The sequence below is a fragment of the Leptonychotes weddellii genome, chromosome 4 (genome assembly GCF_054177405.1).
Source record: "Leptonychotes weddellii isolate Sample4059 chromosome 4, ASM5417740v2, whole genome shotgun sequence".
NCBI lineage: Eukaryota > Metazoa > Chordata > Mammalia > Carnivora > Phocidae > Leptonychotes > Leptonychotes weddellii.
In genome coordinates this window covers 38,728,891-38,748,166 of record NC_138372.1, presented here as the reverse complement: position 1 = coordinate 38,748,166, position 19,276 = coordinate 38,728,891, and the positions used below count along the sequence as shown (strand labels likewise).

At 40.5% G+C, this 19,276-nt stretch overlaps 2 protein-coding genes across 6 annotated transcripts in view; one reads left to right on the top strand and one right to left on the bottom strand.

The window, feature by feature from the left end:
* ECHDC2 (enoyl-CoA hydratase domain containing 2) overlaps positions 1–12,865 on the top strand; it is a 32,981-nt gene extending 20,116 nt beyond the window's left edge. For 4 of the 5 annotated variants that reach the window (XM_081816960.1, XM_081816959.1, XM_031025263.2 and 1 more), the window contains exons 10-12: positions 3,512–3,562; positions 5,110–5,157; positions 6,026–6,683. In XM_081816960.1, coding sequence (XP_081673086.1) covers positions 3,512–3,562; positions 5,110–5,157; positions 6,026–6,103 — 177 coding nt within the window. In that variant the 3' untranslated portion in view covers positions 6,104–6,683. Of the gene's footprint in view, positions 1–3,511; positions 3,563–5,109; positions 5,158–6,025; positions 6,684–8,673 lie in introns of those variants that run through there. The other variant, XM_081816961.1, reaches the window with a different exon arrangement.
* Positions 8,741–19,276, bottom strand: part of ZYG11A (zyg-11 family member A, cell cycle regulator) — an 85,582-nt gene continuing 75,046 nt past the window's right edge. Inside the window, 4 exon segments of the mRNA XM_006730739.3 lie at positions 8,741–8,988; positions 13,822–13,919; positions 14,319–14,380; positions 16,895–17,089. Of these exon segments, the coding sequence (XP_006730802.3) occupies positions 8,741–8,988; positions 13,822–13,919; positions 14,319–14,380; positions 16,895–17,089 (603 nt within the window).

The following is a 19,276-nucleotide window of genomic DNA, read 5'->3' as shown; positions in this document are numbered from 1 at the left end:
TGTATAGTACCCTTTTAAAAAAAATAAAGAGTGCAGAATATTATTAAACTCAAACTAAATATCAAATGCATTTCCAACACAAAAAATTAAACATGTTACAAAACAAAGATAAAAGTTTATAAAACTGTTAACCATATATTATTTTAATATTAACAGATGAAAGTATTTTAATTAATCACAAAAATTTTATTTCAGAAAAAATCTGTCTCCCTTAAATTTAAATAATCCTTCTTCTTCTAACTTTGAGGTCTTCTTTGAGGGTAAAGATTATAACTTTAAAAAATTAATAGTGAGTTCGGTCTAAAAGAAAGCATTTGTCTTTTCTTTTTTCTTTATCACATACAAACGGAATCTGATGCTGTTACCTAGACCATCTTAAAGCTGCCAGGTTTCTGTTACACTTGAGCAAAAAGTCTCTGAACCAACACAAAACTCTTGAGTGACTCAAGGTAGTGCATGGCTGACTGCACTTCCACAGTGGGGCACGGAAGGGGGGCGGCGGCTATAGCAAGCAAGACTTGTGGACTGTGGGGTTTGTCTTTTTGCATGAACTGAATGCAAGAGGAGTCAGGTTTCAGATTTTTTAATATAGTGAAGCAATGCTATTCTACTAATTACTAGTATTTCAGTACTTAAAACTAGCTTTGTATACCAAGACACCAGCTTACCAAAAATTAGTTGTACATTCACTAATCCCAATCTTTAATTCCTAGCAGAGTTACTGGGTGCCAAGAATGAGAGGGTTCCTGGATGGGGTGAGTGTTGGGGATGGTGTGGTAGTGGGCTATTCTCTAGTGGATAAACCACCAAAACTAGGGAGCCAAATGGTATATATATATATCCATACACTCAGGAAAAAAATATTATATTTTCAACACATACACACATACCATATCTATATAGTTTTTACTTTTCTTCGGTGAGAAATCAGTTTATTAGGTAGTTACCTAAACAATAATGCATATTCATAACAAGCAAAACAAATAGAACAGAAGAATATAGGGCATAAAGTAAAAATCAAAAATAGGGTCGGGTGCCTGGGTGGCTCAGTTAAGCATCTGCCTTCAGCTCAGGTCATGATCCCAGGGTCCTGGGATTGAGTCCCACATTGGGTTCCCTGCTTTGCAGGGAGTCTGCTTCTCCCTCTGCTCCCTCCACCCCCACTTATGCTCACTCTCTCTCTCAAATAAAATCTTAAAAAAAAAAAAAAAGTAGAGTGACCCAGGTGACCTTGTCTTCCCAAGGCTGTCCCAGTTAAAAGCAGAAGGCCCACATCCTGATAACTCTCAGTCCCTGGCAAACCAGGATAGGTGGTCACCAAAACAGCTCTCAATCCCCCAATCCCTCTCCCCAGAGATGACCACTGTTTTGTTTTTTTTTAATTTATTTTTTTTTGAGATGACCACTGTCAATTTACACACTCTTCCAGAAATTTTCATTGTATATATAAGAATATATATTATGCACATATACTCACATATTAAACTCTGAATTCCTTTTAAGATGGTTTGGGGGACAAGGAACACACCTTTAGAGGCTAATCCAGTTCTAAGAGACATTTGAAAAACATGAAATTAAAATACACATAAAGAATTCAATATACATAGTAAAGAAGTCAAACAGTATGGAAAAGTATAAAACAAAAAGTGAAGTTCTCCATTCTGACTCTTCCCAAAGGCATGTCATGCCAACATCTTTTACACAAACGAGATAACAATATACATACTTAGTATGCACCTCGATTTTTTTCACTCAATATTTTGGAGAGTTTCCCATTTCAGCACATACTTACCGACCTCATTCTTTTAAATAACTGCACACTTTTTCATTCACAGTACAGATGTGCCATCATTACTTAACCAGTACTCTAATAATGAACATGTTGCTTTTTGCTACTGCAGAATAGCTGGAGTGTATAACTAAACATCTTCATGTACTTCTGGGAGAACATCTGTAAGGTAGATTCCTACATAGAATTACAACATCAGGGTACATACATCCATCTAATAACATTTGCCAGTTCTTGCCAAGTTGCCTTCAGAAGCACTGTACCAATTTACTCCATTAATAATGTATGCAAATACCTATTTCCTGAATCTCAGCAATAGTGGGCATTATCAGCATTTTACGATTTACCTATTCTTAGGTGAAAGGGGGCACCTCATGGTTTGAGCTACATTTCTTTAAGAGTAAAACTGAAAAATCCTTATGTTTATAACCCCTTTTCTGTGAACTACCCTTGTGAATATTTGTTAAAAAATTATGCCAGATCTTTGTAAATCAAGGACATTTGCTGGTCAGAAGTATCACAGGGGCGCCTGGGTGGCTCAGTCATTGTTGAACATCTGCCTTTGGCTCGGGTCATGATCCCAGGGTCCTGGGATCGAGCCCCGCCTCAGGCTCCCTGCTCAGCGGGAAGCCTGCTTCTCCCTCTCCCGCTCCCCCTGCTTGTGTTCCCTCTCTCGCTGTGTCTCTGTCAAATAAATCTTTAAAAAAAAAAAAAAGTATCACAAATATATCTTCTCAGTTTTCTACTTTTGTCTTTTATTCATGGCATTTTTCCCTACAGGAGGTCATTCATGTTTATGTAGCTAGCTTTTTCATTTATGGCTTCTATGTTAACAGACTTAAAAATCTTTTTTTCTGAGCAAGCTGTACTTACAGAAACCTCAAATAATACAATACAAGCAATAGAGGAAGTAAAGGCAGTCTTTGCCAGGAGGTGACGCTGGGTATGGAGTTCCAGGCCCTGTAGTGGCACAAGTTAATCAGAAGCAAGATCAGCGAAGCAAAGGTGGCCACTTTGATGCACTTGCTTCCAAGTGGCTGTGTAAAATGGCCCTTTGGGATCTCAACCCAGGCCGGTCAGACTCCACAAAGCCCAAGTTCCTCATCTTGACCTTTTGTTTACTCTGCTGGGATGAAACCTTCTTGCAGTGGAGGCTTGTATCTGCCAAGATGAGAGAGGTAGGGGAACACAGCAACAGTGGGAAAGGTGACTGGGAACCAATCCAAGTGTCACCACTCTTTGGACAAACATGCGAAGTGCTTCACCTCCCTGAGCCTCAATTAAAGATGGCACCATCCTTGAAGGGTGGGTAGCACCATTAGACCAGTCTGTGGGTAGGAAAACACTTTGTAAATGGTAGCATGTTATACACATTGGTGGGATGGATTAAATGACAAGAACCTCAGATAGTCAGAATTGGGAGGATCAGGGATCAGTCAGGCTTCCTTCATTATAGGTAAAGAATGTCAATATGGTGGCTAACTGAACATTAAAAAAAAAAAAAGAGAGAGAGAGACTATCAACCAAGAAGTAGTAGGTACTAACACTAACAAAGTGTAACAGTCAGTAGAATAGCTGGAACTTGACCCAGACCGATCTACCTGTCCATGACTCTTCCCCCACCATGAAGCTCTGTCCCTCTCTTTATTCCAAACCCCTGTCCCCCGCCAATTATCAGCACTAATCCCCTCAACCAAGCCTTTTCTTTTTTATTTTCCCTAGGCACCCATTGCTGTGCGGCTGGGCAAAGTAGCCATTGATAGAGGAATGGAGGTGAGCAGGCTCTGGGTCAGGACTTGGGTCCACTAACGTCAGTGGGGTGGCTGGAAGGCAGTGCTTTCACATCAACGCAGGCTGAAGGCACAGCTGGAAAGAACTCAGAAATGGGACTCTTCTAACAGACACTGAGTCTGACCTCTCTCTTTGTGCCTGAGTTTACCCACCCATGAAATGTAAAGTTCGGCCAGATGACATTCTGAATTACATTTTATCTTCATCTCTCTCTATTAGAGAGAAGGTAATTGAGGTCCAGAAAGGGTAAACGACTTGTCTAGGGTCATACAGCAAGTGAGTAATAAGAACGAAGCTCCGTGTGGCTCCCAGGCCATGTTCTTGGGTTTGTGCTGGTGGTAAAGGTGACCTCAAGGATAGAGCTCAGGGTGGTGTCTTGGATGCAAACTAATCCATCCTTACACAACTTACTCATCAATTCACTCCTTACACACTGAATCTAGACCTGAGCTGAGAACTGGGACACAGAGATCAGTTAAATATGGTCACTGTCACCAAGGTGGGGAGAGAGGACAGATGAACACAGAATCACTAATACACTAATACAAGGTTAAGGATACCAAGCAGGGGTGCCTGGCTGGCTTGGTCAGTAGGGCATGCAACTCTTAATCTTGGGAGTCGTGGGTTCAAACCCTACATTGGGTGCAGAGGTTACTTAAAAAGGGGGGGGTATCAAGAAGATACCCTGGAGGGGTGAGAGCTATGATATCGATGTGGCTAGTGGCTACTACTGGGTAGTGTTGGGTTAGAGATGTTTTGTAGATTTAGGCCTTGGGAAGGATTAGGGTTTGAGAAAAAGAATGGTATGAGCAAAAGCACAGAGGTGTATAAATAAGCAACTTGACTGAATGGAAGTGAGGAATGAGTGAAACCACATAGCACAGAAGTTAGGGGCAAAGGCTCTGGTGCTAGCCTGCCTGGGTTCAAAGACCTGCTTTTCCATATACTGTTGTGACCTTGACTTTCTATGCCTGATTTCTCAGCTGTATAGTAGGGATAATAACCCTTGCTGTAAAAGTAGATGAGTTCATACACACAAGGTACTTCTCTTAGAACAGTGCTTGTAAGTGGTAGTAGCAGTAAGCACTCGGCAGCAGAGGCTGGAAAGTTGCCAGAGGCCCGGCCATAGAAGCCTAGGACGTTATTCCTCAGGGCAACAGAACGCCTGTGAAGTTCCCTCACCAGGAGGGACAGGAGGCATGGAGAGGCGGCCACCGGCTGTGCAAGCACAGCTCACTTACCCTCCTCCTCAGCTCTCCAGGCTGAGTGCCGTCCTCCCCGCTGTTTTCAAAGCCCCCCCACCCCTTTGTCCCAACATTGTTTTATCACTGTTACAAACGGTGTTCCCTCTCCAGGTGGGAAATGCCTTATCATAATCACCTCTGTCCACGTGGACTAGCATACAGTAAGCCTCAGTAATACTGCGAATCCAGTATACCAGAATACCAGACGAATCCGTCAACAGTAGGGAATGGGGGTGTAGGCAGTAGGGTGGGCAGGCTGATCAGGGCCCCACTTCCTTCTCACAGGTGGACATCTCATCAGGGATGGCCATTGAAGGAATATGCTACGCCCAGGTACGTGACTGCTGCCAGTCCGCGCACACTTCCAAGCAGAGGCCAGGCCAAAGTGGGGAGCCTTGTGCCATACGTGACCAATCTAGTAGGTTCCTCCTAACCTGAAGAGTTCGACTCTGGACCACTCCCTCCTAGAATTAGCCCGGGGCAGTCCTAGGGAACCCACCTGCTTCCCTCTGGGACTGCGGCCTCAGCCATCTAATTGTGGTACAGCCTGCCACACTCGGTGCACCCAGAATCACGGAGCACACAGGTAGGTGCCTGTCAAAGCACCACTTCTACTCTCTGTACCGGCGGCTGCTGTAGAGGCCGGGCTGGAGTTGGGATGTCACGGCCTTGGTTATAGCCTGCAGGCTGTGTGTTCAATGGGGGTGAGGGGGGGACGGAGGGGTGACCTGGGGCTGACTTATTTAGCCCTGGACTCCTGGGTGAGTCAAAAATACTAATCTCTAGAGGTTAACAAATATCCACAATACTCTTAAACAAGGAGTCCTGGAACTTGCAGAACCTGGTGTGAACTAACTACACACCAGACTCAAAGCCAGATTTCTTACTGCAAAACTTAACTGTTTTTCTCTACTAAGCAGCCGCATATCAGACTGCTGCAGACTATCATCTCTCTGGGGCATGTAAGCAGTGTGCAAGAGGCTAATGTGATAGGCCACGGATGCTAGAGATGTGGCCTGCCTTCCCCAGGAGACCAAGGAGCCACTGAGGCCCATACCTCTGCCTGGCCCATTACCAGAGTCAAGAGACAATGGAAAGATGTGGACTCTGACCTTGTCAGGGGGTAGACAAGTTTGAGCAAGTCTTTATTGGCCTCTGGCCCTGCAGCTCCCCCCAAAATTAATACTCTGTCTTGTTTCAGAACATCCCCACTCAGGACCGCCTAGAGGGCATGGCAGCCTTCAGGGAGAAGCGGCCCCCCAGATTTGTTGGCAAGTGACTCCCATTTAACTATAAGCATGGGAGACGCCTGCCTTCCAGGGCAGGATCCAGAAGGAAAATTAGCAGGGTGACTGTTCATCATTTCACCTCTCTGGGCTTCAGTCTCCTCACAAGGACAAGGACAGATATAAAACCACTGGAACGGTGTCTGACACCACGGTACTGCTGATGTCACCTACAGCTACATTCCTAATCCGTCATCCTGGCTAGATAATCACTGGGGTCAAGTTGGCTTTGGAGAGTATGTCTCTCCCTACTCAAACGGTAAACTAACGATTAAAACAGACCACTCTGGGACTTCGTATTATTGGCTCTCAGGCCTGACCTCTGCCTCTCAGTTATCGGGTGCTCACCAGAGATGGCAAATGTTGTAAGAACCCTCCAGTTTCTTTCTCTGTACAACAGAGATAATACAGAAACCCTGGTAGTGGCTAAACAGGCATCAGGAATCAGACTGCAGATCCCAGCTCTCTGCCATTCATTGTGTGCCTCAGCTTCCTCATCTGCAAAATGAAACTGCTGTGAGGATTAAAAAAAAAGCCTATGCCTCATGTTCAATAAACCTGAGTTATGATTGATTAATGTACAGTGTTTTTAATAGAACCAAATGAAATTATCACTGAGAAAACTTTTTGTGAACTCTATAGGGTGGCAGGCAATCTTCGATGGCTGCAGTGTATAGCCCTCAGGAGCACTGAGAAGGGAGCATTAAGTCTGAGGGAGAGAACAAAGGAAATGGGCAGGTAACACTGGAGTGAAGCCCAAAGGTTCAACAGACATTTGTGGCAAGGAGAGGGGGGCTGAGGGGGAACAGCAAGAGTGAAGGTGAGCAAGAGGACGACACACTTAGAAATGATGGGGCTTGATAAACACATATGCACACTAGCTAGCCCTCCTCCTGGACCAAGGTAGAGAAGGCTGCATCTTATGCTGCGGCCTTATGGCCATTCTTTAATTCATCTGAGCTTCCGGGGCCTAGGTCTGACCTAGAGACACTAAGCCAAGGGCACAGATATATACTCCCTCCCCCCCATTGTTGATATGCTGCTAAATACAAGTGTGCCCAAGGCTGGGTGCTCTTTTCCTGGAAGGAAGAGTAAGAGAAAAGTCCAGGCCATAAAACCAGAACCAACCATATTAGCTGGAACTATGCATTAGCTCTAACTACTCCGGAAAGTAACAACCTTACTGAACGTCCTTTTTCTCATCTGTGAAATGAGGAGAATACAACTTATCTCTCCCAGACGACTGTTGTGAATGAAATGAAACTTGGAGGGGTGCCTCAACAGGCACTAGTTCCTACCACATTCTCTCACATTAGCAAGAGCTAGTATCTGGTAGCAGGATGTTCTAAAGTACTAGAACCCAGGTCAGGAAATGAAGACAGCCTTTTGGAATTATGCAGAACAGTGAATAAGAGAAAATACGGTGCAGTTTCAGAACTGTAGAAGGAAACAGGTTACAAATTCCCCTTATCCAGTGGGACACTGGTGAGCAAGAATCTGGAATATGATTCAGAGGGTAAGCCTCATTTGATTCCAAAAGATGGTATACAGTACTCCAGTTAAGAGTCTGGCCAGCTAAAAGCACAAATATCTAGTATGAAAATACGCTACTCATCAAAAAGGAATTTACTTTTGTTCTTTGGACAGATGAATGGCAAGACACATTTTGTTAGCTGTCAGTAATAAGGAAGGAATTGATACTCTGTTCCACAGGGGAGGTTTGCAAAGGACACAAACAGAAGCTTCTGGTACTGTATACTGCAGGTGAGGTTGGTTCTCAAAAGCCCCTATTTTTCTTGCCTCCATTCTAGGTAAGAGCACTCTTGAAATCTATAGCAAAGTCTTTTTTCTGGCTTCCTCCTCCTCCTGGGTTGGTCACAATCCCACTAAAATCAAAACCTTACAGGATCAAGATTTACAGTCCCCATATAATCTTCATCTAAACACTCTACTTGAAATCCTAAATTCTACTATTTTCCACCACCACACCCACTTACACAGCATGTTATGTTCACTCAGTCTAATGTGTAAAGTTGGAGGAAGAAAGGCCAGAGGCAGAATATCCAAAATTGTAAAAAAAAAAAAAAAAGTTATTTTTCTTCCCTCTACCCCCACAAGTGGAAGATACTTCGGTATTTATTTTTTAAAAATTCCCCCCACCTTGTTCCTCCCCTCCAATGGAGATTCTGCCTCCAATAAGCATGTATTTCCCAGAACTTTTTCACATACTTCTTTTCTATTAGCTTCACATAACTAGAAATAACAACTCAGGATATTCTTTCAAACATGAAATTTAACATAAATACGAAGGTCTCCCTGTTGGTCTTTCTTTTCCCCTTCCTCTGACAAACTCCCACAGTTAAGAAACTGGCCAGGGTTAGGAAAAGTAATTGGCAGAGCTGTTGCAACACAAGCACACAGATCTTCCCACGGAGTCCGAGACTTGATTTTGCAAAACTTTTTTTTTTTTTTTGATTTTGCAAAACTATTGAAGGGGTGTTCTCAGAATGATTCCAACTTGATTTGGGATTATGGCTATCATTCAAATCCAACCCTTTTGTAGCCTACAGAAAATCAACAATAAAAGGCCAGTGAGGCGGCCAACTCACAAACTCCAATGACAACTGGTTTCAACATTCAATTACTGGCAACGCAGAAGTCCTGACACTGAGAACAGAGAGCACCTCTGAAGCTCCAGAGGTTAAGAAGGGCATTCAACACAGAAGGGGTCTCTGATAGTTCATGAAATGCATTCTGAAGTCATCTAGCATGGAGGTTGCAATCTGCTGTGCTTGGGGGTCTGCCTCACTGTGCTTCTGGATGTCACACAAAAGCTGCAATCCTTCTTCTTCAACTAACATTTTGCAGTATTTGCTGGCTGAAAGAAAATCAAACAAAGAAACCTGGTGGACAAATTGGCATTTTAAATATTCCCAAGTCACCACATTCACCGTTTTGAAGAAAGGGTACCAAGGTTTAAGCCCCTTGACATAAGAATTAACAGATAAAATTAGTCAATTCAAAAGAAATATGTCAAAACTTAAATAATGCTTGACTTGTGTAGTGCGGTAACAAATGATTATTTTAGTATGTTTACTTCCAGACAACTCTAAGCTTCAAAATCTCTAATCCTAGCTAAAAGAATAAGAACTTCATTTATTATATATGTAATAAACATTTCAAGTTCAGGCATTATGTTGAGCTAGATAACCTGAAAACACCAGATGCTGGATAAAAATGTAACAAAAAATTTAAATGCATATTCATGTGTACAAAGTAAAGGATTTGTCCAGGAGCCAGATACAAAGAGCAGAGAGCACCTAAACTCATGTAACTACCTAGAGTTATTCTGGGGCAGAAAGGGACTGTGAGTTTCAGTAATCCAAGAATTTAGGTTTTAACTTACGAAGTTAAAAGCAGTATGTATATAATAAAATATATATCAGTGCATAAAGCTGGTCCCTCAAAGGACTATACAGGAGAAGGGATAAGACAATGAAACATCTTTAAGATTGGTCTGGGCTCTAGGTGGGTATACAGGAGTGGGCTGGACAAGTCTTTCCCAAGAATTCCTAACCACAGTACTGAGTTGGTATAAGATTTGAATTTAACCTACACCTAAATGTTCTGGGAACCCTTGAGCTGAGAAGTTAACATAAAAATTAGTTCAATACCAGAGAAACCTCTAGAGCACCTGACAGAAGCAAATACAAAATTGCCGAAGGAACACGTCTACAACGCAGCCTAGAAAAGATTCTCTTAATCAGTCCAAAAGCCAATTAGACACAGAGAGATATAATGATCTAAAAACACTGCAGTTACCAAGAATGTAGCACAAAGAAACAGACATGGAAATTGTTCTTTTAAACATTTAAAAAATATATTTTATTTATTTATTTTTGAGAGAGAGAGAGAGAGAGTGAGAGTAAGGAAGGGGAGAGGGACAGGGACAAGCTGGCCCCATGCCCTGCACGGAGCCCCATGTGAGGTCAATCCCACAACCCTGAGATCACAACCTGAGCGGAAATCAAGAGGCAGACGTTCAACCGACTGAGCCACCCAGGCATCCCTGAAATTATTTTTTAAGTCTACAGGATGTGTAGGATAAAGTGAGAGAAGATACAAGATAATTCTGCTAGACATTCCATAAGGAAAGTATAGGGAAAGGGTAATATTTTTAAATAGCTGAGAATTTTCATCAATTTTGAAAAGTTTAACTGTGACCTGAAATCCAGAGGCCATATAACAAAAGGCTGACTAAACACAATGAACAAAGTCAAGATGATAAACTGGGAAAAAATATTTGCACGAGTTCCTTCAAATTAAAAAGAAAAAGACCAACAAACAATAGATAAAAGGTGAATAAAGAATATCAATAGTCAATTCAAGGAAAAAAAAAAAGGACTCTTCATTATAAGATGGTTAACTGCACTTAAAATGTCAAGTGAGACTATCACTTTCACCTTAGATTGGCAAAGATCAAAAAGTTCAATTAAACATTGTTGTAAGAATGTAAGGCGACTGGCAAGCTCTCATACATTGCTGGCAGGAATGAAAATTGGTAATCAATTCTCTGGAAAACAGTTTAGCAATAACTATCAAAATTATAAGTGTTCCTAACATTTTGACTCAGCAATTCTACATATTCTGCAGATGAACTCACACGCTTGCAAAATGACGTATTTTATTTAATAAATGCTATGTGCTATGTGTGAACTAATACTATGCTATGTACAAATGCTAATACTATGAGCCAAGCAGTGTTTTAAATGCTTAACAAATATTAACCCACTTAATTCTCATAAACAGCCCTGTGAAGTATTATTTTATAGATAAGGAAACGGGGACACAGTGAGGTCAAGTAACTTGCTCAAGTTCCCACAGTTAGTAAATGGCAGAAACTGGGAACAGAGCACAGACAGTCTGGTTCTAGCATCTGTCCTCTTAATTACCCACATGTGCATCTTCACCTGATAGATATAGTGCGTAAATGTCTATTCATTGTATATGAATATGTTAATATTCACTAAACTAGTGCTTACAATAGAAAAGACTAGAAATAGAAACAATGTCCATCTAAAGCAAACTGGATCCATATAGTTAAGAAATACTAAGCAGTTTAATTCATAGTGGTGATGTGGAGTTCTGCCAGTTGCTAGCTATTTTAACTTTGGGCAAGTTACATAAGTTCTCTGTGCCTTGTTTTCTCATCTGTAACAGATGGATAATAAAAATAATAATGCTACCCTCTTCTAGTTGTTGTGAAGATTAAATGAGTTAACTCATAAAGAGCTTACAATACTGCCTGGCACAGAGAAAGTACTCAACTAAGTTCTAGTTGTTATAGTTATTGCTAGTCTGTTCCAGGGCCATTCTGACTGGCAAATCTGCCTGTATCTGTTCATATGCCAGCAACATTCACAATACTTTTTTTTTTCTTTAAGATTTTATTTATTTATTTGCGAATGCAAGAGAGAGAGCAAGGGAGCACGAGTGGGGGGAGGCAGAGGGAGAAGCAGACTCCCCACTGAGCAGGAAGCCAGACACGGGGCTCTATCCCAGGACCCTGGGATCATGACCTGAGCCTAAGGCAGACTCTTAACTGACTGAGCCCCTCAGGCACCCCTCAGAATACTTTTTTACAATTTAAAGAGAAGTGTTAAGGGAGGTTCCTAAAAACCATTTTTCTTGGGGCACCTGGGTGGCTCAGATGGTTGGGCATCTGCCTTTGGCTCAGGTCATGATTCCAGGGTCCTGGGATCAAGCCCCACATCGGGCTTTCTGCTCAGCAGGGAGCCTGCTTCTCCCTCTCCCTCTGTCTCCCCCCTGCTCATGCTCTCTCTCTCTCCGTATCTCTTTGTCTCAAATGAATAAATAAAATCTTAAAAAAAAAAAAAAAAAACAACAAACCATTTTTCTTGGTCAGTTCTTTCCTGCTTATTCTGCCAGGTTAACTTTAGAATAATTTTCAAATCCCTCATATCACACTCATCCACTTGAATTGTAGTATATCCAAAAATTGAAAAGATCTGACATCTGTCTCCTAAAAAGTCTTTCCATCTAGGAATATAGTATGTCTCATAATCACTTCAGGTTTTTCAATTATTTCTCAATTTTCTGCATATAGGTCTCATATTTGTTAAAGTTATTTTTGGTATTTTATACTTTTGTTGGTAGCTAATCCTTTAATTAATTCTAAAAGTTAGCTCTTGAGTTTTTTAGCATAAAAATATAGCCTATATTTCTTTTATAATAAGAGCAATAATTTTTTACAATAATCCTTAGCAGAGAATGTAAGCCCCCAATGCTCAAAACAGCCAAACATGGAAAAACATTTAATCTGGCTGGGAAACAGCTCCTGACTCCTGATCCCCCAGCCTCCCACAGACCATTACAAAGAGGTAGATGTATGTATTACTATAGGAAAAGTATTATTCATGATAAACTGTTGAGTGAAAAGAGGAAGCTATAGGACATCATGCACAGAATGAGCCCATTTCATTTAAAAACATTCAATTATTCATATTATATATTAACATATATAAGCTCTCCTTCCCCCTCCTTTTTCTGCCTTCTGAGCTGCCCAGGATGGTACGAGCAGCGGCATGCCCCACCTCCAGTGGAGGGTGAGGAGTGGATGGTGGCCCTACGCTGTGAGTCAGGAGGGCAGACAGAAGCCATCCACCGCCAGCTGTGGTGCCCTTGAATGTGTTTGCTCCATATCCCTGACAAGGCCTCCAGGAAATAAAGATCATCTGACTTTAAAAAAAAAAAAAAAAAAGAATAATATATATTCTATATATTAACTACGGTATGTGTATAGAAAAGTATTTGGAAGGACAGTTATAGTTACCAAATTATTAACAGTACTTGCCTGTGGGGAATAGGAGTGGGAGCCGACTTTCACTTTCTATACAGCTTGACATTGACCCCCAAATATATAATACTATTGCATTTTCTTTTATAAGTTTTTTTTTTTTTTTAGATTTTATTTATTTATTTGACAGAGAGAGAGACAGCGAGAGAGGGAACACAAGCAGGGGGAGTGGGAGAGGGAGAAGCAGGCTTCCCGCAGAGCAGGGAGCCCGATGCGGGGCTCGATCCCAGGACCCTGGGATCACGACCTGAGCCGAAGGCAGATGTTTAACGACTGAGCCACCCAGGCGCCCCAATTCTATAGCATTTTAAAAAACTGTTTATTTAAATTCAGTTTAATTAACATATACATATTATTAGTTTCAGAGGTAGAATTCAGTGATTCATCAGTTGCATACAACACCCAGTGCTCATTACTTCAAGTGCCCTCTTTAATGCCCATCCCCCAGTTACCCCGTTCCCCCAATTCTGTAGCATTTTTTAAACAAAAACATTTTCCAATTTCTTTTTTAAAAGAGTTAAATTCAGGGGGCGCCTGGGTGGTTCAGTTGGTTAAGCGTCTGACTCTTGATTTCAGATCAGGTCATGATCTCAGGGTCATGAGATCGAGTCCTACATTGGGCTCCATGCCCAATGAGGAGTCCACTTGAGACTCTCTCCTCCTGCCCCTCCTCCCCCCATACCCTCTCTCTAAAATAAATAAAATCTTAAAAAAAATTAAAATAAAACAGTAGAGTTAAATTCAGTACATAGGTGAACACATTTCCAAAATTCCATCTTGAATTTAGTCTTTATACAGAAAAATAGCTGGAAAACTACTGTTTTGAATACATACGGTTTTTACTGCAGACATGATACATTGCCCATAGTGCCCAGAGCTGAACTGCTGGTTGAGAGAAGTTGCCAAGGAGTGGGAAAAATGCCTTGAAGGATCTAAAAAGGCACAAAGAAGTTCATTCAGAACTCTGGCTAGTGTCAGAGATATAATAATTATTTTCAACCTTTTCCACATAGAGTCATTTCCTCACTGAGACAGACACATTGTTGAGCATATATCAGAAGCTAATGTTTAAGAAACTGCATTTGTGTTAGATACTCTTTACATTCAATATCTCATTTCATCCTCAATCTTGCAGACTATCAGATAGCCTCATTTTACAGATGAGAAAAACTAAGTCTCAGAGATCTTCTAAAAGTGATTTTCCCAAAATCATAGAAATAGGATTTGAACACAAGGTTATTTGACTATAATATTTTATCACTGTACCATGGCCTCTACATAGTACAATGAGGACAAGCTTTAAGAGAAGTACTATACAATCACGAGATTACCTGTAAGTCACCAATGCTGTCATCTTACAACTTGAACTTGGCCAATTCTGGATGGTTGCATACTATACAGAAAGAGAAACCAAGATTCTAGTATTGTGTTCCATAATTTTTAAAAGGTCATAATAGGCTATTTTATGTCATTTATACTTATATGTATATGAAAAAACATTTTCAAAATATAGGAATGATCACCCAAATTAAGGTATCCCTACCTGCCAAAATATCAATTAGATAACCATTATATATGTAAAATATGAACAAAGTCGTGTGGAAAACAGTGCAATAAAAGGGGGCTTCTGTTTAAAGATGCAGGATTGAGCATGCATCCATTCCTTCCCTAAATCCCATGAACAGAATAGTACAAATGGTTTAAAATAAAAGAAGGCAAACACACAAGAACAAAGCAGAAGGAAAATGGTAACTGAATTAATAGATCTAGCACTGGGGAATGTTAAAAAATGAACCAATTTGAACAGAACCCACAAGAGACTTAAAAATTTGCACACCAGTTACTTCAGGAAATGAGATTAGAGGTAAGATTGAAAACAGGAGGACTGGTTGAAAGTACTAAAGAATCAAGACTCCCAGATCTTCTCTCCCACCCCTAACAAAAATTTCTGGACTGGGCAACCTTGCAAACAACTGAGGGTGGGAGTACCATGATAAAAACAGGGGATGAAGTGAAAATCTAAATGGTAAATGCTCAGAGTCCCTTGTCCTCAACTCTCTTCCTCTAATGGGCTTTCAGACCGTTGGAACCAAACTTGTAATTTTCAGTCAGAAGAACAGAAGATTCTTCCTCAGGTAAATTCCAACCAGCTCAGGACAAAAGATCTAGTAACAATGACAATGACTAATCCAGATCACTCTAAGTGAAACCCACAGTTGACAAGTTCTACCCATCTGCACGCAGCTTCCAAACAGCCCCACTCTTAGATATGACTGGACAGCTGAGGATCACCATACAGTTTAAGAAAATCTGTAACATAAAGGAACAAAATAAGGGGAAAAAAGCAACTTGCAGGAAACAGAGACCTTGAAGGAAGAGAAAAACTTAAAAAAACAAAAAAACCACCCAAACTAATCACTAATACCTTTAAAGAGATAACAGATACAGCAACCATGGAAAAAGAGTACGATATTGTAGAAAAAAAGAAGCACTCAGAACAAAAAAAGAGTTCTTGGAAATTAAAAACAGAAATATAAAAATACAATATAAATATGTAACTATACACAATAAACATTAAAATATATATAAAATATAAAGATATATTAAATGTACATTATATTATATAAATTATATAATATATAAAATTATATTAAAATATATAATGAAATATATAAGATAAAAACATAAATGCAAAATCCAATAGGACTGGAAATTTAAAAAGATTTTTTTTTAAAAAGGACAAAAAGGGAAATAGGCAAGAAAAAATTGAGTCCGTGAAGGCTGACAACCCAGAAAAAAAAAGAGGAGAAGAGGGAAGGTAGGAAGGAGGGGAGAAGAGAGAAGGGAGAAAGAAAGAAATTTCCCAGAACTAAAGGAAACAAGCTTCCAGAGCAATAAGTAGCCAACATAACAGAAGAAAATAAACCTATATCAACGCACACTGCTGAGATTTCTAAACACTGAGGACAAAGATCTTAAAGGTCCCAAAGGAAAATGGCATGTGGCTTCTTAACAGTGATACCAAGAAAGAAAAGACAAAGAAGCCAATGGCTTAAAAATTCTGAAGTGAAAATATTCCAAAACTAAAATTCTATACCCAACCATGTGACCAATTAAATGTGAAGGAAAAATAACAGCCTTTTCAAACAGAGGTCTGAAGTTTTCTATTTCATGCATTTCGTCTTAGGAAACTACTAGATATGATCCAACAGAATAAGGGAGTACATAAAAAAAAAAAAAAAAGAGAGAAAGAAGGAATGCAATCCAGAAAACAAGGAATCCAACACCAGGGAGGCAAATCCCCACAATGACAGTAATGGAATATACCAAGATGACAGCAGTATGGCAGATACACAAATAAGCAGACCAGATGGAAGAAAACAGAAGGTTCTGAGAAAAGTCTCTGAGAAGCTGAAATGGATAGAGTTTGTTTAACTATGCTGAAAGGAGATTTATACTTGGAGTATAGGAAAGGGTGTGCACAGAGACAATGAGAAAAAGAATCTTCATTTTCCAGAGAGGGAAAATGAATGAACAGATAATGCCTATTACTGCAAAGTCAAGAAGTACCAACAGATGTTACTTAGAGATATGGAGGCAAATACCAAAAGAAATAGCCTGAAAAGGAGCTGAAAGTGGGAAAGAGAACTGGTAAAGCCATATACAACTGTTTGCAATGGTAACTTTTATAAAAGAAAAATATCAGAAGGAATGTAACAAAATATTAACAAAGTTAGCATTGGATGGTAGGGTATGAGTGATTTAGAATATTTTCTTTATACTTTTCTATTATGTTTCCCATTTTCTACAATGAAAACATATTTCTAAAATTCTTATTATCTAGAAAAATAAGTTTCCTACAAGAAGAGATTACTCCAGATTTTGTAAAGAGGAATGGTCCTTGTACCAGATCCTGGAGAAGAGCACTCCTCTGAAGGTCATGGGACATCCAGGGCTGTTTGTCAGATGTCAGGTGGGCTATGATGCCTGCAGCAAAATAGCTGACTTCCATTTCTTTGCTATGGAGCAAGCTGCTAATATGTTTCAGCACATCTTCAGTCACCAGCTTGGAAGAGAGTTCTCTAACTTCAGCTATGTTGTTCTATAGGTCAGATGAAGCAGAAAATATCAGGGATAGAAAGGAAGACAGAATCAGACACTGGCTCCTCTCCCTCTCCTACTGCTTAGCTCAGATACAGACAGAACACTTAGTCCCATCCTCCTCCCTCTCAATTTAGCCTAATACCCCACAATCCCACCCCTTGATGATAAGGATGATCAGTAACGACAAATCACTGAGTAAGCACTTACTAAGTGCCAGGCACTGTACTAGACAAAAATGTCTTTTTATCTGCCTTATCTCATTTAATCTTTTTTTTAAAGCTTTATTTATTTATTTGAGAGAGTGTGAGCATGCACAGTGGGGAGGCGCAAACAGAGAGGAAGAGTCTTTTTGTTTTTTAAGATTTTATTTATTTGAGAGAGAGAGAGAATGAGAGAGAGAGAGAGAGCATGAGAAGGGGGAGGGTCAGAGGGAGAAGCAGACTCCCCACCAAGCAGGGAGCCCAATATGGGGCTCAATCCCAGGACTCCAGGATCATGACCAGAGCCGAAGGCAGGCCCTTAATGACTGAGCCACCCAGGCAGCGGAGGAAGAGACAGTCTTAAGCAGACTTCACGCTGAGCTTGATCCCACGACCCTGAGATCACAACCTGAGCTGAAACCAAGAGTTAGACGCTCAACTGACTGTGCCCCCAGGAGCCACTCAGTTAATCTTTAACATAGTTGTACAAATAAATAAGTCACTCAGCAAGACTTAACCTGTCAGTCAGTGAACTTGTCAGGTTCACACTGCTAATAACTGGTTAAACTAGAATAAAATCCAGGCCTGACTGAATACTTAAAGTTCCTCAGTGCCTACTATATGTTACATTAGCTTGAAATTTAACAATAACAATGAAAGACAGGTGGCACTGTATTTTATATGTATGAGTTTTCTATGTTGTTGTTTAACAAACAACTGCAAACTTGGTGGCTTAAAATATTTTTTCTCTCAGTTTCATCCATGTGCTTAGCTGGCCCCTCTACTCTGAGATCTCACAAAGTCACAAAGTGCTGGCTGGGCTGCATTCTCATCTGGGGGCTCCGCTAGAGGGAAACCTACTGCCAAGCTCACTCAGACTGTTGGCAAAATTCATTTCCTTGCAGCTGCAAAATTGAGGGTTTCAGTTTCTTGCTGGAGGCCACCTTTAGCTCCTAGAAGCTGCTCATAGCTCCTTCCCACGTGGGTTTCTTCCTTCTCCAACCACTTATTTCATGGCAGCTTGCTTTTTCAAAGACAGTTAAGAAGAGTCTCTTAGCATACCTACTAGCAAGAAGGACTGATACAGAAGTCCCCTCTTATCTGTGGGGGACATGTTCTAAGACCCCAGTGGATATGCCTGAAACTGCAGATAATACAAAACCCTATATATACTATGTTATGTTTTTTCTATATATACATACCTACAGTAAAGTATAATTTATAAATTAGGCACAGTAAGAGATTAACAACAATAACTAATAATAGAACAATGGTAACAATATAATAAGTTACACGAATGTGGTCTCTCTCAAAATAACTTATTCTACTGTACTCACCCTTCTGCTTGTGATGAGATGATAAAATGCCTATATGACAAGATAAAGAGGTGGATGACGTAGGCATGTGACAGCGTTAGCCTACTACTGACTTTCTGACTATTCGTCAGAAGAAGGATCACCTGCTTCCACATTGCAGGTAACTAAAACTGTGGATGGGGGGTGTGTCTACTGTATATACATTGTAACATAATCATGGGAGTGATGTCCTATCATCTTTGCCATATTCTGTTGGTAAGAAGCAAGTCACAGTTCCTGCCCACATTTGTCAGGAGAGCATTACACAAGGACATGAACACCAGGAGAGAAGAATCACTGGAGGTCACTTTAGGGTCTGCCTACCACAGAGATTAAAAAACAGAGGTTTAGAAGTGAAACACATATTTAAATTGCACACAGCAGTTATTGTTCCTTCTGAAGGAGCTTTCAGAAAAGTATACCCTAGAAACTATTATGTTAAAAGCAGCATACGGCACCATGCAGAAAACTGCATTGTTCTGAGCTCACTTCCCCCAGTTTTTCACAAGACCAGCTGTACCCTATTGATTTCAGCAGAACCGCACTATTTTGAGATTTACCCCCGTTTTTCCCCAAAGCCAGCTATACATATCCTCACCAGTAGCAGGATTTCAACATTAAGCTGATCAG